Source organism: Cavia porcellus, unplaced genomic scaffold, assembly GCF_034190915.1.
Source record: "Cavia porcellus strain 051 isolate PalLab524CR breed Dunkin Hartley unplaced genomic scaffold, mCavPor4.1 scaffold_28, whole genome shotgun sequence".
In the NCBI taxonomy this organism is placed as follows: Eukaryota; Metazoa; Chordata; class Mammalia; order Rodentia; family Caviidae; genus Cavia; species Cavia porcellus.
In genome coordinates, this window is record NW_026947511.1 from 3,115,835 (window position 1) to 3,143,727 (window position 27,893).

Sequence of the window (27,893 nt, forward strand, 5' to 3'; positions counted from 1 at the left end):
TCCCTGCGCCCTGCTCCTGCAGCCTTCACCAAGACCCCAGGTCCTAAGCAGCAACCAAGGCCAGATCCCATCTTGCAATTCAGCCTGGTCCTGCTGGGGTTTTCACTGTGGCTACCATGGCCAAAAGGAACCAGGGGACCACAAATGCAGCCAAGGTCATGCATGCCCCATAGGCGTGTTAAAGGACAGGCGCTGTGCTCACATGTTGCAGGTATGGTCCACCCCTGTAAATCCCCCAGGGCCCCAGGGTATTTTACGAAGAAAAAATACACTTAGGAGATAAAGTATGCCAGGGAATCATTTACTAACAGCCAGGTCAATATTTGATTTGCCTCGGTGAAGCCTGATAGGATTATTTTCAGAGCATGAAAAATTCTTCCAAAAGTTGAGGAGTATAAGACAAAAGAGGCCTTTATTCCGGGAACATGGGGAGAGAGGACTGGCACACTGGCCGCTGGAATCTGGCAATCTCTCTCGCGGACACGTGGCGTGGGGGAATATAAGTAGCCTAAGCTTAGGGCAGTGCCCTAAGGCCATTAGAGATGCACAGGTATTTCATTGGCACACGTTTGGCGCCAGGGGCAGGTTTTGAAGGGTGGGGGGTATAAGGTTACGGGTAAATCTCTAGGGGCGGGGGAGGCAGGAGCTCCCTAATTCCGGCTGAGGCTTTTCTGGCTACAGTGTCTGGGCCAGCAACCCTTTCATATCCCATCTTATGATTATTAGGAAAAGGGCAAAGATTTCTCTCTTTAACTACTTCCTGCTGGCAGGGGGCACTGTATTGGAGCCTAGGGGAGTCAACGGGATGAAGGTTGATGCCCAGGTAGATGCTGATGCCAAGTGTTTTAGCCAGGACAACTTCACTGGTGAATGTACCTATGTCAGACTGGAAAAAACAAAGAGACATGGTGTTATTAGGAGACATAGCACTGTCATATTTAAGGACCCAGGTGAGGTAGAGAGGAAGGTGCCTTTGATTTAGACATGGTATTTTATCAGGATGACGTTGAGGTAGGAACATTATCATGGTGAGGTAGAATTCTGAAAAAATAAGTGTGAGGTTAGAAGGAGTGAAATTATGAGAGGTGATTACTCCCCCATCTGAAGGCATAAAAGTTAGGAGGGTAGGTGTGTAAAACTTGTCTCTGGGCTAGGAGTTGAGCCAGATAAAATAGGGGGAGTGGGGAAGGTGGTGGCTGTACCAATATAGGGAAGGTGAGGCCTTAGGCTTTCAGGGATGTCACATTTAACCAGACAGCTGAGGGTGGAAAGAACCACAACAGTTATCACATAGAACATTATAAAGATGATCTTATGCATGATGTGGGAGTCTCTAGGAAAGACTGTCAAGAGTCCTGCTGCAAAAATGATCATTAATAGAGCGTAAGAGATTAGGAACCAAATCGGATAACAAAACATGACTTAGCCTGTTATCTGCGGCTGTGAGGCCTTTGTGAAATGGAGACAGGTGGGTGACAGAAGATGAGATGACCACTCAGAATGATCAGTTTGGGGACTGGGAGGGCACCTTTTAGCCTGAGTGATGTGAAACCAGGATGGGAGTCCAGCAACTCTGACCGCTGTAGGGGTAGCCAAGTAGACCAGGCAAGGGCCACTCCACCTTGGTTGTAGTCCTGTGGATTTAGAACATTTGAGATAAATTAGATCTCCTGGGGATATGGGAGGATCTGGTTTGGCCTTTCCAGATGGTTGTGGAAGGCAGAGATCAGCATGTTGTCGCAACAGGTGTCAGAGGAAGGAGAGGACTGGGACATAGTCAGCCAGGGGAGGGAGATTTTGGGGAGCAGGAAGATTGTGGATTAAGAATGGCCCACCATACATAAGTTCAAAAGGACTTAAGAAAGTAGGAGCCCGGGGAAGTGCCCTGAGCTTGGCTAAGGCTAAGGGCAAAAGTTGAGACCAAGGTTGGTGTAGTTCTAAAGTGAGTTTTGTAAGGTGTGTCTTTATAAGGCCATTTGCCTTTTCTACTTTTCCTGAGGATTGCGAATGGTATGGGATGTGTAGGTGCCAGGTGATGTGTAAGCTCGAGGATACCTGTTGAGTGATCCAAGAAATAAAGGCGGGACCATTATCTGACTGAATACTCTGAGGTAGACCAAACCTCGGAATGATTTCTTATAATATGATTTTGGTAACTATATCAGCACTTTCCCTGGTTGTGGGAAAGGCTTCTATCCACCCTGAAAAGGTGCAAACAAAAGTGAGAAGATATTTGAGAGTCTTGTGGTGGGGCATGTGTGTAAAATCTATCTGCCAGTCCTAACCAGGGGTGTGTCCCAGAAATTGATGGGTAGGAAAGGAAGGGGGTGCCATGCATCCCTGCGGAGAGGTCCTGGCACAGAGATCACAGGTTTGAGTAGTTTTAAGAATGATGGCTTTTAGAGAAGGGTGTGTGACTATTGGGGCCAAGAGTTTGTGTAGGGCCTGAGATCCTATATAAAAACAGTTATGTAAGTTGGTGATGATGTCTGAGGCTTGTTGATGTGGGAGAACAAGTTTAGATCCCTGAAAAATCCATCCCTGAGTGTTTTGTGTGTAACCTGGTTTATGAAGTAACTGTAACTGCTCTGGTGTATAATTGGGCTGAGGTAGACTGTTTGGGACTAATGGGAGAAGATGAGAAGGGCAGGGCCCTTGTGCAGCTAACTTGGCTTGTGAATCTGCAAAGGCATTGCCTTGAGCAATAGGATCTGTAGAGCTTTGGTGTCCTCTGCAATGGATGACTGCTGCCTGCTTTGGAAGCTGGGCTGCCTCTAGAAGCTTAAGGATAAGGGGGGCATTAATAATGGGGGTTCCTTGAGTGGGAATAAAACACCATTCTTGCCAAATAGAGGCATGAGAGTGTAAGATGCTAAATGTATACTTTGAGTCAGTGTATATATTTGTAATCTTGTCTTTTGCTAGTGTAAGGGCCCTTGTAAGGGCAATAAGTTCTGCCCTCTGGGAAGAGGTCCCAGGTGGCAGTGGATTTGCCTCTATAACTTTTGACTGGTTAACTATTGCATATCCTGCCTTCTTTTGGTTGTCTGTGTTTGTTGAACTGCCATCTATGAACCATGTGTCAAAGGCCAAAGAGAGAGGTGTGCTACTGATGTGAGGGAAAGAAGTGGGAGTCATCTGTAAAAACTCTATAGAGTCATAGTGAGGATGGCCCTCTGAGGTGGAAAGTAAGGTGGCTATATTAAGAGGACCACTAGTTGCAATGGAGATGCAAGGGTCTTGAGAGAGAGCTAAGTGTACCTGTTGAAGGCCAGAAGGGGTCATTAGGGTGGGGAGCACCTTATGTGAGATAAGGTCACGTAGGTGATGAGGTAAGTGTACTGTAATAGATTGTCCTAATGTAAACTTTTTAGCTTCCTGTGTCAGGAGGGCTGCAGCTGCAAGAGCTCGGTGACAAGGAGCCCACCCTTTTACTGTGTGATCTAACTGTTTTGATAAGTAAGCTACTGCTTGAAAAGAAGGTCCCTTTTTGTGTCCTAGTACACCTATAGCATTGTGGCCCTGACAAGTAGTGTATAGGATGAAAGGTTGGGTGGGATCAGGAAGGGTAAGAGCCAGAGCTTTTAGGAGAGCCTCTTTTAGTTTTTGAAAGGAGGCATGTATGGGCCTACTAGGGTCCAGGGATTCTGATAAGGAACCCTTAGCAGCCTTGTAGAGGGGTTGAGCTAGGGCTGCAAAGTTAGGAATCCAGAGGTGAAAGAAATTAGCTAAGGAAAGATGTAACCTGCTGTTTAGTTGTGGGCACCTGGAGATCACAAAGAATTGCCTTACGATCTGAGGTGATGGAGCGAGTGGTGGGGGTGAGAGCAAGACCTAGGTATTTGACTTTTGGGGAGGCTATCTGGGCTTTGGCGGGAGACACCCTGTATCCACGGCTAGCAAGGAAATTAAGAAGACTGGCTGAGTGGCATATGGCTAACATATGGGATGGAGAACATAATAGGAGGTCATCTATGTATTGAAGAAGAACACTAGGTTTGAGATTGAGTTCTGTGAGGTCAGTAGCAAGAGCCTGACTAAAGAAGTGGGGACTATCCCTGAACTCCTGGGGGAGCACTGTCCAAGTAAGTTGTTGAGACCTGAGACTGTCTGGGTCAGTCCATGTAAACGCAAAGAGGTTCTGGCGATCAGGGTGTAGGGGGAGAGTGAAGAAGGCATCTTTAAGATCTATAACTGTAAAGTGAGTGGTGGAGGGAGGGATATGAGAGAGCATGGTATAAGGATTTGGCACCACTGGGTGAGTGGGGGTAACAGCACTGTTAATCACCCTAAGGTCCTGTACCAGGTGATAGGACCCATCAGCCTTGAGTACCGGGAGAATGGGAGTATTGTGGGGTGAATAGGTAGGTTTAAGAAAACCATTGTCCAAAAGCCACTTAATGATGGGTTTAAGTCCCCTTAAATGTTGGGGGGCTATGGGGTATTGGGGAATGCAGGGAAAAGCTTAGGGCAGTGCCCTAAGGCCATTAGAGATGCACAGGTATTTCATTGGCACACGTTTGGCGCCAGGGGCAGGTTTTGAAGGGTGGGGGGTATAGGGTTACAGGTAAATCTCTAGGGGCAGGGGAGGCAGGAGCTCCCTAATTCTGGCTGAGGCTTTTCTGGCTACAGTGTCCGGTCTGGGCCAGCAACCCTTTCAAAGCCAAGTCTAAATAGGAAAAATGGACCATTTCCTTTGGCCAATTTTGTTTTAGTTGTTTTGCTTTGTTTTGTTCAAATGTTGGCAGCCAATGAGGAGAAACAGCCACCAAGTCATCAACTAAAAGCTTTTCATTACAAAGGCTGCTTATAATGGCTCGCAGTATGGTGTCCCCTCCCCAGCAAGCCCCTGGGATGCTGCATCCAGAACTCTGTAACTTCAGGCAATCGATTTGTGTTTCCTCCCACAGACCCTGGGAACTAGGAGAGTAATTAGGTTTCTCTCTCTCATTGATTGCTTCAAACTTTTGGAGCTAAGTGCTCCTCTGGGTGGCAGCATGTCAGATCCCACCCTTGCTCCCTTTCGTGCTGCACCCCCTGCCTTCTTTCTCTCCTGTGTACCCACTTTTAACATATCTGTGATTTGCACTTCCTTACAAAGGCACAAGTTGTAAGGAAAAATAAATAAATCAAAAGGCAGTCTTGGAACACATCTCAGTTCCCCAAAGTCCCCACAGTCCTGCTCACAGATGCCCTGATATGTGCCAGGCTGCAGCCTGCTCCCCTTTGTAACAGTGGCAGCCTCCCCAGCCCTCCCCTCACACACCCAGCCACAGCTGAGGTGCTCTGTTCAGACAGAAAGAACAGAGGGAGGTATCCACTCAGCGAGTTTCTGCTTCAGCTTTGCAGAACAATTTTTGTGATTATAAATTGATATTATCCAGATATCCTACTCCTGGCTCCCAGTGTGTGGGCCTAACGCCTGTGGTGTGGTTTCCTGGATAGTGGACTTCACTTCCACATCCATCACGGACTGAATTGCTGGAGGTGGATGCCTGCTGTCAGGACCCAGAACACCCACTGGGATTTCTTCTCTTTGTCTTTCACTGAACATGATTCCGGCCTTGCTCCTTACAGCCCCTGCCAGCCACCATGAACATCTCTGGGGTCCTCCAGTCACACAGACTCAAAAGGGAAGGCTCCCTCACCTTCCCACCTGCACCATGCCACACATCCCAGGAGTTCCCAAATTCTGCACACCCATCTAACTTCCTTGAACACTGGTGACCCTATGGCAGGGCAGGCAGGAGGTAAAAGCAGCTGCCTCCCTTTCCCTTTTGTCTTATCCTGGCCCAAAACCTCGTTGGTGGTGCCATCAGCACCTGGGTTGGGGCTTTCATCATCCACCATCCACACCCAGATCTATGTCAAATAACTTAGTTATCACACACACATTTAACCCTAATATCATGTATCCATGACCCAGCCACCTCCCCAAAATCACACCTATGAGTGTGTAAGGCTCCAGGGGCACAGCTAGCAATGACAAGGGAAGAAAAACACATACCTCTGTTATATTCAAACACCCCATCATGGCCCTTTCACACAGGGACCTGAGCAGCACACATTCTACTGTCTGCGGGGGGGGGGGTTCCAGGACCCCATCCTGGGCAGACCCGCAAGGATGACTCTGCACAAGTGAACTTGTGGCCCCAAGTCCCCCGTGCCATTTAGGACTTTAGGCTGTTGGTGTATTTACATCTCATTCTATCACCCCATGGTTACCATGGCTGCTTCAACAGAGGCACCTCAAGCACACGTAGATGAAGAACCTTCCAGAGTCTGATGGCTGTGATGAACTGGGGTTCAAGCCAGGGCATGCAGATGTCTCAGCCTGTTTTCCTGCAGGTACATCACACACCTCCTCAGCACAGGCTTCTGGTTTTGCAAAAAGCAGAGCCATACAGGGGAAAGAAAGCAAGGCTGGAGAGCAGACATTTCTGCCTTCCTCCTTGTGCAGAGAAAACCTGTGAATGCTTCCAGAGAACTCCACAGTGCACTGCAAATGGCTGTGGCTGCATCCTCCCTTGATCAGGCTGCACCAGGATCTTTTCTTATGTTTAACTGAGACAGCCATGGCTGGAAGATTAAAAACACTGCTCTAACCCGTGATTTCACTGTCTTCACTCTGCTGTTATGCATTTATTGCTCACCCGGGTAGCACATTTCCTGGATTTCTGTTGCTGCTTCAGAGTTTTAATCTAGGAGGCAAGGGTACATCTGATCTCGCATCTCAGGGCAGAATGATTGCCTGATCTGGCAGTGAGGAATTCCCAATGTACCAGCCGTGATTCTGGGTGTTTTTATAACATGTGTATTGCTCTAATCTGATGGCGAGATGCTGTGCTGCAGACACCAGCACAATGTCCACGTGTCCCTTTGTGAGGCAGCTGGTCCCCTTCTATAATGGTAGATTCTCACAAAAGATAAGGCTCCTCCGAGGAGCGCTCCAAGCCAGGCACACACTCAAGGCAGAAATGGAAGCTGACAGAAGAGGCAGGTTTCCTCAAGCCCAGGACCTCCTGGCAGCCACAGAGCCTCATCTGTGCCTCACCCAGCAAATCACTCATCACCAGGCAAAGGCCCTACAAGCCAGGCACTGCTTCAAGGCCCCATGGGGCCCACTGTACGTGTGGCACAGACCAGAAACCCTCAGTGGCAGCAGAGACAGCTGAGAGCAGCCTGTCTTTGCTAAGGGATTTGCTGTGTGGGCCCCATGCCTGCCACCACCATCACTGAGGCACCAGCAATGTCCAGCACTGCTCAAACAGCTAGGGGAAGCCAGGTGAGGTGGCACATGCCTGGAACCCTAGCCCTAGGGAGGCAAAGGCAGGACGATGGCAACAACTCCATGACTTAGTGAGACCCTCTCTCAAAATTTTAAAAATGAAAAAGGGTTATGGGATATGACTCAGAGGAAAGGCCCTGGGTCTAATATCCCAGTACCACACAAATACACAAAAGGAAGGAGGAGGAGGAGACGGTGAATAGGAAGGGGAAGTGGAGGAGGAAGAAGAGAAAGAAGAGGAAGAAGAGGAAAAAGAAGAGGAGGAGGAAGAGGAGGAGGAAGAAGAGAAGGAAGAAGAGGAGAATCCTGGATGCCTGCACCGTAAGGAGATGTGAGCACTGGAGACAGGAAGGCTTATTGAATGTGAGCATTCCACAGTGTGTACAGCTACTGAAACATCATGTATGTTATGGCTTCTATCTAGATGCCCCACAAAGCCTCACAGGGTCATAGGTGGGGCTGCTTGGAGGTGCGTGTATGGAGCTAGGATCAAGGGTGTGTGATAGCTAACCTGGGTCAGCACAGTTCTTGGTGTGGTTAACAGCAACCCCACCCCAGGTACAGGTGACACCAATCAACAGGCTGGCAGCCTGCTGCTGCTGATTGCTACCTTCTGCCTGCCATGCCATGAACTGTTTCTACTCTGTGATGCACCCTGCCACTCCACCCTGCTTGGAGCCAGCAGACTGTAGACTGAATCCTCTCCAGACTGTGAACCAAAACACTGTAAACCTTTCCAACTTTAACTTGTGAATGTCAGGTACTTTGGCCCGCAATGTGAAAGTAACTAAGATAATCCTGATAAATACACATAATTTTTACATTATTATGACTCAACTTAAAAATAAATCTACAATGACCACGACTTAGGTAAAACTTCACAGTATGCTTCTGTTTTCACAACTGAATTAAGAAATTCTCTTTTAAAGATACAGCAAAAGAGACAGAGCCTTGGCTTACAGGGTTTACAACAAAAAGGCACCGAGTAAGCAAGACCTGATGCAGTTTCCAGAGCTGAGATGAGTGGCCCAGCTTCTGGGAGAAGCGGTGTGCCCAGGAGGACAGAGGCAAGTGGCATTCTGACCTCGCTCTCCTCTGAGTGGTGGGAATCTGGGCACCAGGCAGTAACTGGGTTCATCAAGATCAAGCAGAGATGGGACCCCTCCTCCTGCCCAGCCCCTCAGTGCTGGACAGGCACCTGCTCATGGGGCCAGTGTGTGGACAGGACTGCAAACAAGGACAGCACAGGGCACAGCTGGAGTTACCCCAGAGGGAGAGGGACTCGGGCATCTCTGAGGGACAGGGCAAGTCTGAGGGTGAATTAGACCCACCCTGTGCCCAAGGAGCCCAGGTACCCAGGCTGCTGATGGCCACAGAGCAGTGTTGGCTACGAGAGGGGAGCACACTTAGGGGAACACTGGAGGTGCCTAGTGAGCCTCTTTTTCTCAGGAGGCCATGTCTGCAACAGGAAACCACTGTGTTGGGCTCATTACTCTTATATAATGTGTAACTCTGGAAGAAAAAACACCCAGATGTCTACAGGCATTCATTTCAAAAGGAAAGATTTGCCTTAATTTCAACACATATGGAGAAGTTTGCTCTTATAATTAGTTCACTATGACTCATCGGTGACTGGAGAAGTGTAGAAATGTTAATGCAGCCAGACAACACTGAGAGAAAATGTGAACTACTCACACTAAAAGTTAATTTTGGAGGCATTTCCTTTGCTTCCTCTTCTTAATCTCTCCTGGAAAAAATGTGGTTTTTTTTTCCAGAATATTAAGATGAATAAATCTCTCTCACTGAGAAATAAAAGCCAATGATAAGCAGGCCTTAAAATGCAAAAGAGGGTAAAAAATAAAAACAAGTTGTGACCCAGTCCTAACCAATCAGAAGTAATCACTGTTTGCCTTCATGTTAATTACTTCCTTCAGAATTTTCTGCATGCATGCACTGCCCCTGGATACACTATCACTAGTGTTTTACCCTGTGTACTTTAACTTCATTCAGGGAGTGCCCTTGACCTATTAGTTTTTTAACGCATGGGAGACAGATGTATAATGTGCTTTCCTGGAGCCAAGGTCCATGCAAGCTCTTTACCCAGTGGACTCTCTCTTTCTGTTGTCCGTGGGCTCACATCCCAGATGGCTGGCTGTGCACATCCTATTTTGCTAGTAGCACATCTACCGTATGTTTTTAATCTGCCTCCCACATGAAGCCATCTCTGTGGCCAGTTCACTGTGCCTGCAGCATCTTCAGTGGGAAAGGAATGGGATGTGTACCTTTTTTTCCACAAATTCCACAGATGGCATTCTGTTAGCCATCGGTGTCTGAGTTGGCAAGCAAAACCAACAAAGACTCACATAACAAAATCCAGCTTTGCCAACATGGAGTAACCCCAAACTTTCTAGGTCCTTCCATTCATTCCTGGAATGCTACTGATTTTTGTACATTGATTTTGTATTCTGCTACCTTGCTGAGTTTGCTCGTTAGCTCTGGGACACTTTTGGGAATTTGGGGCCTTCTATGTAAGCATCATATCACCTGTCGGGAAGGACAGCTCGGTTCCCACCTTTCCACACCTGTCTTCTGTGTTTCTTCCTCTTGCCTGACGATTCTGGCTAATGTTTCCAGTACTATACTGAACAGGAGTGGAGACAGGGCCATCTCTGTCTTGTTCCTTATCTTAGGGGAAACCAATCAGGGTTTCCTCATGTAATATGATGCTAGCAGTAGGTTTTCCATAAATGACTCTTATTTGATGAGGTAAGGTCCTCCTCTACCTGTTTACCTCAGGGCTTTTATCATAAACGGATGGTAGGTTTTCCAAAGGCTCTTTCTGCAACTGTTGAGAAGATTATGTGATTTTTTTTGCTTCCTTCAGTTTATGTGATGTGTTACATTTATTGCTTTGCATATTTTAAGCCATGTGGCTACACACAAACAGAAGTTTGAACCTAGATTCAAATACATTACCATGGACTAAAGTAAAATCTAAGTGGATCAAAGACCTAGATATTAAAACAGAAACAGTGAATATGCAAAAGGCAAAACAGATAAAATTCTCACAGACTTAGGCCTAGGCATGGCCTTCTTAAACAAAACTCCAAATGAACAAGAAATAACATCAAGAATGAAAGAACAGGGCCAGATCAAATTAAAAAGCCTCTGCACAGCAAATGAAACAACCAACAGAGCAAAGAGACAACTTACACAATGGGAGTATATTTTTCCAGCTATTCCTCAGAGGACTAATGTCTAGAATATGTAAAGAACTCAAAAAAGATAAGACTCCTCCAAAACAAAAGATCCACTCAAAAATGGGCAACTGAAAGGAGCAGCTACTTCTCAGCAGCGGAGATGCAGGAATCTGTACGGAGATGCCGCAAAAGGCGAAAGTCAGAAGTTCCATCGAACACTACTGTTCCCTTTCTAGGCATCGTCTCAAAAGAGATAGAGCAGAGTATTACAGTGATTCATGCATACCCACATTTATAGCAGCATGATTCACAGTAACTGAGTCTTGGAAGAGGCCTCTGTGTCCATCCACAAATGAATGGGTAAAGGAAATATAGTATTTATTCACTGCGGAGTACAACTCTGCCATTAAGAAGGACAACCCTTCAGTCACTTGCAGGAAGATGGATGCAGCCTGAGAGGATGACAGGTGACATAAATCAAACACACAAGCTTAAATATCACAAGGTCTGGCTTACATGAAGACCCAACATATGCATGATTTTAAAAGGAAAATAAAGCTGCGCGGACCCGGAGCCGCCTGCAGAGGCCCCGTCCTTTGTCTGGAGGAGGAGGGGTCCCGGGTTCCTGGGGCACCTCGGCCGTACCCAGCAGCGCCTGGCCGTCGGTGTGCGGAGGAGGAGCTGCGCGGACCCGGAGCCGCCTGCAGAGGCCCCGTCCTTTGTCTGGAGGAGGAGGGGTCCCGGGTTCCTGGGGCACCTCGGCCGTACCCAGCCGCGCCTGGCCGTCGGTGTGCGGAGGAGGAGCTGCGCGGACCCGGAGCCGCCTGCAGAGGCCCCTTCCTTTGTCTGGAGGAGGAGGGGTCCCGGGTTCCTGAGGCACCTCGGCCTGAGCCCAGCCGCGCATAGCCATCTGCGTGCAGAGGAGGAGCGGGGTAGATCCGGAGTGCCCGCAGGAGGCCCTTCCTTTGTCTGGAGGTTTGTGGATATCTCTGCCAGCAGGGAGGGATCACAGGCTCCTGAGGCACTGCGGTCTGTGGTGAGTACCCTAACCCAGCTGCGATCCAAGAGCTGTGGATCTACCAAGGGGCAGGTGGGTGCACAGTGTCCCTGAGGCCCAGCTTGTCTGGAACCGCGGAGTTCTGATCAAGCAGAGAAGGGCCATTGGTTCTGCAGGCCCAATGGCCTGGGGTAGAGGGGTGCCAGAGTCTCAGTAGCTGCAAACATAGAAGGGGATTTTCAACAGATCCTGAGGAGGCTTTCAAATAACACTTGAAACACAGAAATATAGGAAAATGACAAAACGAAAGACCAAATTACAACCTCAAACCTCCAGCCCAACTCAGGAAACCCTAGGAGAAGTGTATTTAGAAGAAAATATATCCCATCCTCCTCATATATTAGACACAATAGCTACTGAAGTTGACAAGCAACTCCAGGAAGCTTTAAAGAAATTCAAACTCGAAATAATTTCTCAGATAAAAGAAGAAATGATAAAAGAAATGAAAGAGATTCTAAATATATCTAAAGAAAACACAGATAAAAAATTGGAGGAATTAAACAAAAAGATAGAATCCCTAGACGAGCAATATAAGAAACAAACAGAATACATAATGCAGATGCACAGAGATATACAGGAAATAAAAAACTCCACTGAAAGTTGTAAAAACCGCCTTAATGAAAGTGAAGACAGAATTTCAGACCTTGAAGACAGGATTGCAGCAAGTGAACAGGAAAGGAAAGATCTTTTAAAAATAACAAGGAATCAGGAAATAACAATTCAACAACTGCAAGATGATGCAAAGAAGAATAACATAAGAATGATAGGGATTAATGAAAAAGAAGGAGACAACATAAAGGATATCAAGAGGATATTTAGAGAAGCAATAGCTGAAAACTTCCCAAGCATGAGATCAGAAACTGACATCAGGATCAGTGAAGCATATAGAACTCCAAATAGTCATAACCAAAATAAAACTACACCCAGACATATAATAATCACCATCCCAGAAATCCAACACAAGAATAGATTATTAAAAGCTGTCAGAGAGAAAAGACAGATCACTTATAAAGGAAAACCTATCAGAATCACAGCAGACTTCTCAGCACAAACAATAAAGTCAAGAAGAGCATGGAGTGAAGTATTCCAGATCCTAAAGCAAAATGATTTCCAACCTAGACTGATATATCCTGCAACACTATCATTTAAAATAGATGGTGAAATACGAAACTTCCATGACAAAGAACAGCTGAAGAACTTCATGAACACCAAACCAACCCTGCAAAAAATATTGAAAGACAGTTTAGATACACAAAGGAAAAAACCACTAAGCAAAGCAAATAATTAAACAGAACAGAAAGATAAAGGTGCAACAGCAGAGAGATAAGAATCCTACAATTAAACAACATTTAACAGTAATAACCATTAATGTAAATGGTCTCAATGCACCAATCAAAAGAAACAGACTAGCAGAATGGATCAAGAAACAAAATCCAACCATATGCTGTTTACAGGAAACCCATCTAACCCAGAAGGATACTCACAGACTGAAAGTCAAAGGATGGAAAACAATTCTTCATGCAGCAGGAATCCAAAAAAAGGCAGGAGTAGCCATTCTGTTTGCAGACAACGTGAACTTTAAACCAACAATGACCATAAAGGACAAAGAAGGTCACTACATACTCGTAAGGGGAAAACTCCAAGAGGAAGAGATAACTATCTTAAATATATACGCACCAAACTCCAGAGCGCCCAGTTATATAAAACAATTATTAACAGAAATGAAAACTCAAATTATCAGTAACACAATTGTAACGGGAGACCTTAATACGCCATTGACACCAAGGGACAGATCGACCAGACAGAAAATGAGTAAAGAAATAACAGAACTGAATCATACCTGTGAACAAATGGGTTTGATAGACATATACAGAATGTTCCACCCAACAACATCAGAATACACATTCTTCTCAGCAGTACATGGATCATTTTCTAAAATAGACCATATATTAGCTCATAAAACATATTTAAACAAGTGCAAAAGAGCTGAAATCATCCCTTGCATGTTATCGGATCACAGCGCTCTGAAATTAGAAATTAATGATAAAAGATACCGCAAAAATCCCACAAACACATGGAAACTGAATAACACACTCTTGAGTAATCAGTGGGTCACAGAAGAAATTAAAGAAGAAATCAAACAATACCTAAAAGAAAATGAAAATGCAGATACAACTTACCGGAATCTGTGGGATACAATGAAAGCCGTTCTGAGAGGAAAATTTATTGCACTGAGTTCCCACATCAGGAAAACAGAACGAATACAAATAAATAACTTGATGCTACACCTCAAACAGCTAGAAAAGGAAGAGCAAGTCAAGCCCAAAGCCAAAAGAAGAGAGGAAATTATAAAAATCAGAGCAGAAATCAATGCAATAGAGACTAAGAAAACAATCCAAAGGATCAACAAATCAAAGAGTTGGTTCTTTGAAAGAATAAATAAAATCGATAAGCCCCTAGCCAACCTTATTAAAAAAAGGGAAGAAAAAGCTCAAATTCATGCAATAAGAAATGAAAAAGGAGAAGTCACTACAGACCCAATAGAAATACAGAAGATCATCAACACCTATTTTGAAAACCTCTACTCTCAAAAGTTTGATAACACAGAAGAAATAGACAGTTTCTTAGAAGCATATGAAGTGCCAAAGCTAGATCAAGAGGATGTAAAACTGTTGAATAACCCAATCTCGGTTACTGAAATTGAAAATGTAATTAAGTCCTTACCCACCAAGAAGAGCCCAGGCCCAGATGGATTCACTGCAGAATTCTACAAGAAATACAAAGAAGACCTAATGCCGACACTCCTCAAACTATTCAATGAAATTGAAAGGGAAGCAATCCTGCCTAAGTCATTCCTGGAAGCAAATATCACTCTAGTACCAAAACCTGAGAAAGACCCAACTAAAAAAGAGAACTATAGACCGATCTCCCTAATGAACACAGATGCAAAAATCCTCAATAAAATATTGGCAAATAGGATCCAGCAAATCATCAAGAAGATTATACACCATGACCAAGTGGGATTCATCCCAGGAATGCAAGGATGGTTCAACATACGCAAATCAATAAATGTAATTCACCATATCAATAAAGCCAAAAATAAGAATCACATGATCATTTCTATAGATGCAGAAAAAGCCTTCGATAAGGTCCAACATTTATTCATGATAAAAACTCTACAGAAAATTGGAATAGATGGTCTTTACCTCAATATAATAAAGGCCATTTATGACAAACCAACAGCCAGCATCATACTAAATGGCCAAAAATTGAAAGCCTTTACTTTAAAATCAGGCACAAGACAAGGATGTCCTTTATCACCACTCCTATTTAATATAGTACTGGAAGTACTAGCCAGAGCAATTAGGCAAGAAAGAGAAATAAAAGGGGTAAAGATAGGAAAAGAAGAAGTTAAGTTGTCATTGTTTGCAGATGACATGATACTCTACATAGAAGACCCCCTAAGCTCCATTGAAAGACTCTTAGATACAATAAATAAATTCAGTAATGTGGCTGGATACAAAATCAATACTCAGAAATCAATAGCATTCCTATACACAAACAACAAAACCACAGAGAGGGAAATAAGGGAAACTGGTCTATTCACATTAGCAAGCAAAAAAATGAAATATTTAGGAATTACTCTTACAAAAGAAGTGAAAGACTTATACAGTGAAAACTATATTACACTGAAAAAGGAAATTGAAGATGATCTCAGAAAATGGAAAGACATCCCTTGCTCATGGATAGGAAGAACAAACATTGTGAAGATGGCCATTCTCCCAAAACTCTTATACAGATTCAATGCAATCCCAATAGAAATACCATCAACATACCTTATAGATCTAGAGAAATCACTCCTAAATTTCATCTGGAACCAGAAGAGACCTAGAATCGCAAAAGCAATTCTAAGCAGCAAAGACAAAGCAGGAGGCATCACAATCCCTGACTTGAAATTATACTACAAAGCAACAGTAGTAAAATCAACATGGTATTGGAATCAAAACAGAGCTGAAGATCAATGGAATAGATTAGAAGATACAACCACAACTACAAACACACTCAACCACCTTATCTTCGATAAAGGAGCCAAGCAGGTTCACTGGAAGAACGACAGTCTCTTTAATAAATGGTGCTGGAAAAACTGGCTCTCCATTTGCCGAAAACTAAAGCTAGACCCATGTCTATCACCATGTACTAAATTAAAATCTAAATGGGTCAAAGATCTGAATATTAAAACAGAAACGCTAAATCTATTGGAAGACAAATTGGGTAGAAACCTTGGAGGCATAGGAGTAGGTAGAGAATTCATGAATAGGACTCAAACTGCACGGGAAATACTTCCCAGAATCAATAACTGGGACCTCTTCTTATTAAAAAGTTTTTGCATGTCAAAAGAAATCTCCAGCATAGTGAAAAGAAAACCCACAAACTGGGAAAAGATTTTAGTGAACTCTCTCTCAGACAAGGGCCTCTTGTCTAAAACATATAAAGAATTAAAAAAACTCAGACCTTCAAAATTCAAAGATCCAATCCAAAAATGGGCATCTGAGATGAATACGCAATTCTCAGATGAAGAAATGCAAATGGCAAATAAATACATGAAAAAATGCTCATCATCATTGGCCATTAGAGAAATGCAAATTAAAACCACACTGAGATACCATCTCACTCCTGAAAGAATGGCCAGGATCAAGAAAACCAACAACAACAAATGCTGGAGAGGCTGTGGGGAAAAAGGAACTCTCCTGCACTGTTGGTGGGAGTGTAGACTGGTACAGCCTTTGTGGAGATCTGTCTGGAGGTTTCTCAAAAAGTTGGGATTGGAAATCCCATTTATTCCAGCTATTCCACTTCTAGGCATATTCCCAGAAGAACTGAAAGCATCATACCACAGGGATATATGTGCACCTATGTTTATAGCAGCACAATTTGTAATCGCCAGATCTTGGAAACAACCCAAGTGTCCATCAACTGAGGAATGGATAAAAAAGTTGTGGTATTTCTATACAATGGAGTATTATTCAGCTATAAAGAAGGATTGCATTGAGATATTTATCAATAAATGGGCGCAGCTTGAGACCATACTCATAAGTGAAATAAATCAATCTCGCATGTATGAATACCGAATAGTTTCCCTAATGTAAGTAATGATTCAAATATATAAAAATATGTGATAATCATGATTCCCCATTATGTGGCCTTGAAGCCTTATAAAATTTTCACTTATTAATTAGAAAGGCTTTACTCTGGGCTTTTTGATATGGAAATATTTGAAGCTATAGTATATGAAGTTTTATCCAAATATTTTAAGGAAAAAGACAGACACTATGGTAACTACTATTCTTTAAAAAAAATTATTTAGCTATTTCTTATGTTTATTTTAATTAAGGGAAAAACTTAAAAAATTAGGATATATAGTAGTAACTCTTTTTGATCTCCTATTAACTTGTTTTGAAGTCCTGTAATACTCCCAAGACCTTGTTTTGACTGATTAGACTCTGTTCCATTCTGTGCGACAGTAGCAAGTTTGAAGGTATAGGCAACTAATTTGAAGGCAATAAGATTCACAAAGATGCCCATTCTGGTTTGACTATTGTCTCCTTTGGAAGTCCTGCAATGTTCACAATGCCTAAGTTTTATTGGTCTTGTTCTCCACTGTTTTGTCCAACTTTATAATATCTAATGAGATAGACAATTCCTTTTAAGGAAACAAGAGACAATGTTGATAACCATTGTTGATGACCTTGTACTCTGTTCTACATCATGTGCTATGTCTATCCTTGGTTTGGACTTACAGCTTTGTTTTGCCATATTTGACTTTATTATCTCCCCCCCAAGAGAGTAATGAGAACTGAGGAGTAATAAAATCCAAAATGTGTAAATTTTGTTATAAAAAAGAGAGGGAGGGAAAAAAAAAAGAGCTCTAACGGATATAACAACAAGTGTGTTTAGGGATGTTAAATAGCTGACTATATTAATGTTTTTGGATCATTGAACACAGCTGTTTGCAGTCTCTCCGTTTGAATGTCTACTTTGTATTCTTTGATACTGTGATTTGAGCAACTATTTCCAAGATGATATTATGTAATCTATTAACAGGTGATTTCTTACTGTTATGTTTATTTTTTTTTTTGTAGTTCTGTATTATGTGTAACCTTACACTGCTTTGTCTTGTTTTGTGTTTTTCTCTTTTTCCTCTTAAATAAAAAAAAAAAAAAAAAAAAAAAAAAAAATAAAAGGAAAATAAAAGATTCGTAATAGGAAACTGGGAGGGAGAGCTTTTGCACATGGGAAGGGAACCTAGAGATGAAAGAAAGGGGGAAGGAGGAGAGGGAAGGGGGACACAGGAAGAACTGAGAGGTGACACATGATTGCAGCAGCTCCCCACTGCAGGTGTGATCACTGTGAGCTGAAAACACACTGACACTGAGCACCAAGGAAAATGCTCTCCTCCCCCAACCTGGACACAGCAGGGAAACTCACACAGGGCTGGCTGGGGCCTGGGGCCCAGTGGACAGGGCTGTGAGTCTGCCATTTCTTTATGTCCCAGGCAAGGCACTGCAGGAGACTCTCACTTAGAACCACCACCACCAGGCACAGACAGGAGAGGCTGCCAGAGAACCCAGAAGAGAGCGCCTGAGGGGGGGGGAGTGGCCTGGCCCTCCCTCCGGGAAGCCTCGGGCAAGAGCTCCTGCTTGGTCCCTCTCTGAACCCCTCTGGAACTCCAGCCTGACTGGGGTGGGGGTTTGCTGTGGTTCTACCCGGGGGCATGGAGGGGTCTCCAAGGAGATCTGTGCCTCCACCCCAGGAGAAGCAAGGAGACCCACTGAGGCAGAGCAGAGAGACAGGCTTGGCCACCACACCTCCTGCAGCCCCCTCCCCGGCCAGAAGGGGTCTCAGGAAGCTGAGCTCTGGGCCTCCTCCCACAGCCAGAGTCTAGCTCCACTGCAGCCTCCATTCCTAGGGTCAGCAGGCCTGCAGGGCACTGACCGCCCATCCCTAACTGGCTTTGAGGATAGCCAAGGTCTCGGGAGACAGCGGGGTCCCAAGCCTCAAGAACTCCCCATTTAGCATCTCTGTTCCACTGTCCAAAAATCATCTGCTATACTGGGGTGACCCCTCTCCTTCTGACCTGGTATTCACTCTTGGGCAGTTTATCTGGTTTCTCGAAAGTGATGCAGGATGATACCATGCACAGCGGTGCTGCATTCACTTCACCTCCGGCCCATCATAGAGCACACATGGACCCACCCAATCCTCCCTGGGGCTCACAGCACCCTGGAGCTGCAGCTCACAGAGGATTCAGAAAGAACAGTATTCCAGTGGCACCGTGTTAGCACACAGAGAGACCTGCAGGCCAGGGAAACACAAAACCAAGCTCAGACACATACTTACATTCAACTGATTTCTTTTAACAAAGGCATTCAGATCACATTTTAGGAAATCTCTTCAATAAATGGTGCTGGAGAAGCTGGTTATTCACATGCTGAAAAAAGAAACTCAATTCCTATCCCTCCACATGCACAAAAATCAACTCAAGGTGACTGGGAAATTTAAAGGTAGGGCCTAAACTACAAAACCCCTAGACGCCTAGGAGAAACAATAAGAGAAACATCCCATGACCTCATACTGGCAGAGGTGTTTTTTGTTTTTGTTTTTGTTTTTGTTTTGTTTGTTTGTTTGTTTTGTTTTTGCTTAGATCTCAAACACCAGAAACAATAGCAAAACCAGACAGGCGAATTACATCTTCTGCAGACAAAGAAACAAGCAACCATGGGAGAAGCATGTGACAGAATAAGATGGGCCACAGAGCTGGGCCATGGTGGGACAGCACTGAGGGATGGGGAGGGACAGCACCTGGACAGTAGGAGATGGAGGAGCAAACATAACAGGGGTGCACAGGAGGAGCTCAACCTCTGACAGGTGCCTGGACCGGGGCTGACAGTCTGAGGTTTAAAAAGGAAGACAGCTGTTTGATTCATCTTAATATCTCACACTACTTTCTGCCACATTAATTATATTAAATCTCTATACTCTATGCCTTTATACAATGAACTTGTGCTTATTTTTCAATGTATGTATTTGTTTGCATCTGATTTGACTTGAAAGGAGATATAAAGGGAGCAGAGCCCAACTATAAAGGAAAATACTGAAAAGAACTTACTAGCCTTATATTCTTCAGGTGTATTTTGTACAGGGATTTGAACCCAGGGCCTTTGCACTGAGCTACATCTCCAGCTCTTCTTTATTTTTATTTTGAGAGATCTTACTAGGTGAGTAAATATGACTGAACTGGGGTCACACATGATTGTCCCGCCTCAGCCTCTTAAAGGAGTGAGAGGACAAGAAGAGCCACCACACCTGGGTTCCCTTGCATTCTTTAAAAATCTCCCTGGACTCCCCAACTATGCCTGGCAATGTCTGATTTTCCCGCCATCCTTCTTCCTCAGCTCAGGTTTGCAGTACAGAGTTCACACCCCTCGTGCAGACTGGTGCGCACCCGCCTCAATCCCTGTCCCCCCTTCTCCCTCCCGCTCTTCTCCCCTCCCCTTCTCCTCCTCCCCCTCCTACCATCAGCCTTCCTGCTGCTCTTTATTTACCCCTTGGGCTTCGGCTGTGAGAAGAAGCCTGCCATGCGGAGCTCTGCAGGTGGGGTTCCCTGCCCTGCATCCCACACACTCAGCCCGCATGCCTCCTGTCCTTCAGGGGTGCTGAGTGACAGGGAAAGCGGCCTTGTCTTCACCCCGCCCTGCTGTGCACGTCCTGGGAAACTCCATGGCTTCAGTCCACTCTGCAGCTTCCTCAGACTGTGCACATCTCTCTCCTGTCACTAAGCCACAAGTCCCGAATCTTCTTGATCACAAATGCAGTTCAGCGCTAGAGCATGTGCCTCGTGCACTTTGGGCCCAGGGTTCTACTCCTGGTACAAAAATCATCACCATCATCACCATCACCATCATCATCATCACCATCATCATCATCCTGACTTTTCTCTCCTGCCCCATCCTCTCCACTGTCTTGGCCTCGCTCCTGCACCCCCGGTACCCCAGCTACTGCAAGTCCTGATGCTCAGCCACAGGAGGATGTCTGTGCCTGTGTCCCCCTCCCCCACCATGGGAGCCCCGCCCATCTGTCTTGCTCTCTAGTCCTCTATCCCATGCCCATCCATGCCCACTGCCCATGTACAAGCTGGTGGTCACCCCTACGAATGTGGGGTACTTTGGGCACTGAGCTCTGTTTTGACCTCTGGGCATAATTTCATGTTTTTCTGCTCTCTCTCCAATGCCAGAAACCCCCACGTGGCTCCAGGTTTCTCTAACTGTCCAGGTCCACCTTGGTCCCCTTCCTCTCCTTTCCAGTGGGGCTGGCTGGCATGAATCTCCACCTCCTCTCCCATGCCCCAAGTATCACCAGTGGGTTCAAGATAAACCCTTCCATTGCAGTTCTGTCTCTCTTTTTCCAGGTCTTAATTCATCAATTGACTTTACTTTTTTTTTCTTTTGGTAGCTCATATTGATCCCATCCTTTGCAGTAAGCTGCATTCCCTCCTTCTTTTATTTATTTTTAAATTTGAGACAGTGTTTTTCTAAGTCACTAAGGCTGGGCTTCAACATGCAATTCTCCTGCCTTAGCCTCCCAAGAGTGCTAGGATTGCACACATGGCCGACACACAGGATTTACTTGATATTTTTAAATGTTGCAATTATGCTCACCTCTTCATACCATCAGCCTACTCTCCATTATTCCTTACTACACATGTGCATGTGCACACACACACACACACACCACACACAGATTTCTCATGTCTTCTCCTTGATTTCCATTCCATCACTCCATCCCATCTGCCTTGTGGATCCAGCCTATGCCTGGTCTCTCCCCTCCATTGTGACCCTGGAGCCTCCCCTGTTCCTTCTGCCCTGCCTGTCTGCAGGCCTAGCCCCACTTCTGGGGCTGTGGTGTCCAGCTCCCCTCTCCCTGCCCTCTGCAGCCTTCTCCTGAGTCTCTGCCTTGGGCAGCACCTCACTGACCACCTTGGTCCATCAGGACTGAGTCAGGGTGAGGGTTCAGGCCCTGATGACTTCACTGCTGATTTTCTCTGCAGCACCCTGACCCCTCCTGCATGTAGCCACCTTCATAGGCAGACAAAGCTGCCACCTCTGACCCTGCGCTGGCCACCTGTCCCCTTCCCTGCATAGAGCTCTTCTCCAGGGCGCTTCCACAAGCCACCAGGCTGAACAGGAAGTTGTTCAGTAGAAAAGGCTGTGTCTCACATTTCAGGTTCTTAAATCCTCTCTTCCCCTTACCCCCAGCACCATGACCTCTTCTCTGTCCGCCTGACCCTTGTCATTGCTTCCCACATTCACCCAGGCCTGGCCTGCATCACCTCTGAACTGTGACAGCCATCCAGCCAGTGGGTCACTACATTGGGACTGGCCTTCCCCATGCAGTCACAGCTTCCAGATCCACCCTTCCTCACACACCTTGGACTCTCAGACGCTTGGAAAGATGTCCCCTGGTGGTCAAAGTCCACCCTTCTCACCTGGACAGTCACAGTCCAGGGGAATATGACTTCAACCCATCTCTCCAGAGAGATCAGCGGTTTCCTCCCTGTACCTCACTCTGTGATGAAGTTGGCATGGCCTCTGTCCTGTCTGAACACACACTGCCAGGGCTGGGGCCCAAGCTCAGTGACAGAGTGCTCAGCGAGAGCGAGGTCCTGGAGGCATGAATCTCCACCTCCTCTCCCATGCCCCAAGTATCACCAGTGGGTTCAAGATAAACCCTTCCATTGCAGTTCTGTCTCTCTTTTTCCAGGTCTTAATTCATCAATTGACTTTACTTTTTTTTTCTTTTGGTAGCTCATATTGATTGAAGGAGATTCATGCCTTCTCCTTTACTGGAGAAGTAAAGCCCTGTCTTACAATGCCAAAGCTCATGCTCAGCTTCCTGACCGCAGATGTCTGCCAGGCTGGAAGCCCCTGGACTGGTACTGTGACCTAGTGTGGGGCCAGGGCTCCTCATTAGCAGGACTTAGCATCCAGTCACTGCCTCTTACTAACTTGTGGGGGCCACCGCTGCTGATTTCACAGGACATCAGCTTTCTAACCAGCAAGGTGGCCACATATGACCCATCCTGCAAAACTGGCCTGAAAACAAGACCGGGGGTGTTAAATATCTCTTGGGGTTCCTGGTTCATCACAGACCCTTCATGCACATCCCCCCCCCACCTTCCTCCTCCAGCTGACTGTGCATCTTCACACTGCTTTCAGTCACAGCATCTTAAATGTTTTATATCACCCATTATTGCTATGAAATCATTATGGTGCCACAAGTGAATTTATGTTAAGAATGGGCTATAGCCAGGGCTGAGTCAGCAGTAGAGCTCTTGTCTAATGTGTGCGAGGCTCTGAGCTCAGTTTCACAGCACTGAAATGATAGATTGGCAGGGAAGAGGAAACAAATATGGAACAGTGAAGGAACATTAGGAGAAAGTGAAAACATGTTAGGGTAATCACAGTGGTACCTCGGTTTAGAAACTTAATTCTCTCCAGGACTCTGGTCACAAACTGACTCAGATGAGAACCGAATCAAATTCAGTGGCTAGGTTCAACATGGACCTTAGGAGAAAATTTGAATCAGCTTTCATCAGTTTGGGACCAGAATCATGGGAAGAATTAAGCTTGTGAACTGAGGTAACACTGTCCTTAGCATCCATTTCTATGAGAATTAATATTTCCACAAATGTATTTTGTGCATAAATTATGATGGATATGGCCTATTGGTAACATTTCCTGTTTCATTCTTTAAAGGAAAACCGAAGTAACTTGATAAGTTATAATTTGCCTATTCAAGTAAAGCAAATAAAGATTCCCTTGGACTAATAAATTAACGCTTGTTGTGCCATTTACCAAGATAAGAAAGCTCCGGTAATCCACACTGATGCCTGCAGATAAGCCATGGGCTGAGGCCCCTGCATAAATCACATCACATCCCTCACTGAGGTCTGTGTTCTCCTTTGCAAAATCCTACACTGTGGTGCCCTTAAAAGTGGGAGTTCCTCTTGCTTCTGTAAGATGTCAGACAGCCACAGAAACTGTCTCTTGGCTTCTGTCCCTCTCCTGGGGGATGAGGCCATAGTCCTCTGAAAGTCAGACAACTCAGCTGGGACACGGAAGCAGGAAGCACCTACACCTGCATGTCCTCTCTTGCAGACTGGCTCCCAGCAGGAGCCTGGGCTTTGTACTTTGCTCTCCTTCTCCACACCATCCCTGCCTCCTTCATTTGAAAGACACTGTTTTTCTGAAAGCAGTCAGCTCTGCTGCACAAAACAGAACCTTACCCTTAGGTCTGCAATCCACGCCCGGGGGGCTAGTGTCACCACAGAATGAGGTTGTTCAGATGGTTGAGGTAGGAAGGCAGGGAGTGAAAGCTCTTCTGGTTAAACCACACCTGGAAAGCAGAGGTGTGTTAGTGCTCTCCTCCTGGCATGCACTCCTCAGTCTCTCCTGGGTGCAGGACTGCAGGTGTCAATCAGTGCCCACAGCACCTGAGGACGGGACATCAGCCTGGCTGTCACCGAGCAATCAATTTCAGGATGCTAATTTTATATTTATCTCAAGCATATAATTTGCAACTAAAAATACATTAATTTTTCCCCAGAACAAATGTGAATGCTGCTCGCTAATCATAGTCTCAGAGGGAACAGGGAACCGAAGCCTGTCAATGTTTCTTCCTTTCCTCTTCCTCCATTGGTGAGCTAATGAAATTTCACCTGCAAATTAAAACCGTGGGAGATAATCAGAAGGAAAAAAGAGACTTTCAAATTAATAACAGAATGTAGGGCGTCATTCTTCAAAATAAATTGGACTCAACATTTGCTGAGCGTGGAGCATGAAGGTGTGCATCTCTTAGCGGGGAGCAAGGTGGGAGGAAGTGAGAGAGAATTTTATTAAAGCCAGATAATAAGGACACTAACTGACCGGGCCTGCGAATAAATCCACGGAGACCCTAGAGGGGGAATGGGGGTGAAAAAAGGGAACAAGAGACACAAAGAGGGGAAACAAAATGAATTCCAATCCAGTCTCTTTTATTCATGGAAGGAGTAGCAAATATATAGGATAATGGGGAGGAGGGATTTTGGGTGCTGAGACATCAGCAGGTAACTTAGCAACAGTGGCAAGACAGAGATTCATAGGTCAGTTTGAATCTCCCATGTGTGGGCTCAATATGCAGAGTCCCTGAATAATGGGACAGGCTAAACAAGTTATGCAAGATGCTGCTTAATTACCAAACCTAACTCCTAGAGGGTATTAAGGTGGTACAGCCTGAAGATGTTAAGGTGGCAGCCAATTACAGGGCTTCCCACAGGTCCCCCTTTACTTTAAAATATGAGGCATATAAGAGGCTGCATCCTTGAGGAGACTGTGCCTGTCTTGGGTCAGGGTGCTTCCACAGGGGGGCCAACCTAGCCTTACCTGTCATTGGAAGGCAGGGCAGCAAGAGGCCCAGTTCCTGTCTTAGGTGGAGGTTGGCGTCCCGTGTGAGGCCCAGATGCCCATCTCTGGCTATCCAGTCTATGGCACAAGGCAAGAGAAATGGAGCGGCAGCATGCTTTCACAAAGCATTATCATAATACAGTTTTGCAGGCTCCGTGTAATTTTCTCTATCAGCCATTCTAAACCTGTGGTAATGGACCTGTATAAGTTGCATTTTTATGGCATCCACCTGTTGTTTGACAAAAGCCATCAACTTAGTCATCATAATCCCAAGAGACAGGATCCAGGCTATTGGTTCCATCATCTGAAAAACAAAAAGCTGCAAAATAAATTCTCTTAGGGGTCATTTTTCATCCCTGGAGTCATCTGTAACATCATCTTCTATGTGTTGTATTTGATCTATTTGTTTAACCAATTGTTCTGGCAGCCATCTGGCAGATTTCATTTCTTTAGAGTAAATGCATACTGATCCTCATCCCCAGATAAGGACTGGGTCTGGACCATGCCATGAGTTAGTCAGGGGGTCTCTCCATAGTACAGAAGCAAATTGCTTTTGTGTTTCAGAATGCCAAAAACGCGTGGCTGCTGACTGTCCAGCAGCATCCAAATTTAAAAAATTAAGGATGAATGAGGCATGAGATAGAATATTTTTAGGTGCTCCCTTTGTGGAGTACCATTCCCCCTTTTTATTTTATCAACAGTGAGTTTTAGGGAGAGATGTGCCTTTCAACTATGCCTTGACCTTGAGGGTTATAAGGTATGCCTTTTATATGATCAATATTAAGATGTTGACAGAAATGAGCAAAGGCAGAACTAGCATAGCCTGGACCATTATCAGTCTTTAATTGTTGTGGGCATCCCGAAACTGATAAGGTAGTTAACAATATGGCTAATAACATAAACAGTTGTCCCCATCTTCACGCACATTAAATACACACTGCATATTATAGAATTAATCAAATCATTACAGGATGATGAAGGCTCCTCAGGTCTTTAAGATCTGACATTGGGGAAGACAATAACTATCATGGTGTCTCTCAGTTTCCTCTCAGCAGCTGTCCCCATCCTTACATATGCTGAAATTAAATTTAAGAGATTAGACCAGTATCACTCCAATCAGTTAAACGAGTCAAACTAATTGACATTGGAATCTCTGTCTCTGGAGTCTATTGCAGTTCTTTGCAAGATGACCAGTCTCTCTACAGGTAAAACACTTTTGTTTATGCTTTTGAGATAAGAACTGTTTAACTGTAAACCCTTGCAAGGCAGCAGCCATAGCAAGCCCTTGCTGATAAGCAGTTCCAATGTCACAGCAAAGGCATATATATCCTGTTAGGTCTGTTTTATTTTTATGAGGTCTGATAGCGGCCTGGCAGGCAGTGTTGGTGTTTTCAAAAGCTAGCTGTTTAATAAAATCAGTGCCTGCATCAGCGTGGCCAAAGATTCTGTTAGCAACAGTAATCAGTGATCCACAAATTCTGAAAAGGGTTCATCTGAGCCTTGCTTAATGCTAGTGAGAGAGAAGCTCATATTATCTTTTGCAGGCAGCTTTCTCTATGCTCCAGTAGCTGCTGTTTGAATTTGAGCAAAAAGTGCTGGATTAAACTCCTTTTGAGCCTCTCTGCATGCATAGGCACCCTCCCTTATTAACATATTAGGGCCTCACCCATTGCCAGCTTGCATATTGTGCCTGGCAGTCTCTTTGCAATTTTCTATATATTCTGATTTCCACAAAAGATAATCCCCACCCAATAAAGTTGCTTGGGCCAATCCTTGCCAATCTGTATGTGTGAGCCAGCCATCAGCCAGAGAGTCCAGAATAGCCAAAGTGTAAGAGGCTGTGGCACCGTATTGCGCCACTGCGGTTTTTAACTCTCTCAGATGTCTGAAATTAAAAGGGGTATAATGACGGATAACCTGGTCTTCCATGCCTGTTGTCTCAGTTACAGGGAAAGCATTTAAGTCTGATACGGGGTCAGGCCAAGAGTTAAATTTTGAAATCATGTCCCTCAAGGGGGGTCGCTGAATGAGAGAGGCTCCGGAAGAAATTTTGGGATTAGTTTCACTTTTCATTTTAAATTTAACTGTTCTTAGTTTTTCTAACTGAGCTATCAATTCCTGATGTTCTTTTTCTAGTTCAATCTGTTTCTTTAAAAGTTCAATTCTGCCTTTTAGCTCTTTAGGAGGATTGGAAGCTGAAGCAGGAGCGGTGCAGGACAGGGGAGGGAGCGAGGTAGAAACCGCGCTGAGGGTTTCCTCAGTGCCCACTGCCTGCTGCGGGCGGGCTGCAGCTTACTAAGTCTGGAAGGGGTTGGGCGCTAGTTACTGGGTCGCTTTGCTCCGGACAAACAAGTTCCTCTATTAAATCCCAGTAAGTGAAGGCCATTACCGGTACCTTTTCCGGTCCAAAGAGGTTGCAGTAATCTTTAAGCGCTGTACCAACCCATTTCCACTTTTTGGGATCAATATTGCCCTGCATAGGGAACCAAGGGCAAACCTCTTTTATAAAATCGAAGTATTGGCATAATTGTTCTATATTCACCTTAACTCCTTGTGTCTTTAAAAGTTTTACTAAATTTTTAACAAAAGTCTCATGCTGGCTAATTTCTTGTCCCATAATCGCTGTTCACTTACCAAGGTTCAGCATGACAGGCTCCCATGATGGTCCTCTATTTTCTTTTTCCTTTTTATGCTTTGGGCCCACAAACAGCGTCCCTCACTAATTCCCCCATTCTCTGGTCCCACGTTGGAGGCGCCACTTGACCCGGCCTGCAACTAAATCCACAGAGACCCTAGAGGGGGAGTGGGGATGAAGAAAGGGAACAAGAGACACAAAGAGGGGAAACAAA

At 45.1% G+C, this 27,893-nt stretch overlaps 1 protein-coding gene across 2 annotated transcripts; it reads right to left on the reverse strand.

Annotated features, from left to right (window-relative positions):
* Positions 1-393: 393 nt before the first annotated feature.
* LOC134473773 (uncharacterized) lies at positions 394-27,893 on the reverse strand. 2 transcript variants are annotated; one of them, XR_010044208.1, is made up of 3 exons: positions 27,679-27,893; positions 23,889-23,998; positions 394-886 (listed from the first exon to the last, which is right to left on the reverse strand). XR_010044208.1 is itself a non-coding variant. In XM_063239291.1 (2 exons), the coding sequence occupies exon 1, from the start codon at positions 3,283-3,285 to the stop codon at positions 2,281-2,283; it is 1,005 nt and encodes a 334-aa protein (XP_063095361.1). In that variant the 5' UTR covers positions 3,286-3,548; the 3' UTR covers positions 394-886; positions 1,529-2,280. The 2 variants fall into 2 exon arrangements, 1 of the variants encoding a protein (XP_063095361.1); XM_063239291.1 differs by lacking the exons at positions 23,889-23,998; positions 27,679-27,893 and adding an exon at positions 1,529-3,548.

Bases quoted from the DNA above. Each gene is read 5' to 3' on its own strand.
- LOC134473773 (XM_063239291.1), bottom strand. From the start codon at position 3,285: ATGACCCCTTCTGGCCTTCAACAGGTACACTTAGCTCTCTCTCAAGAC.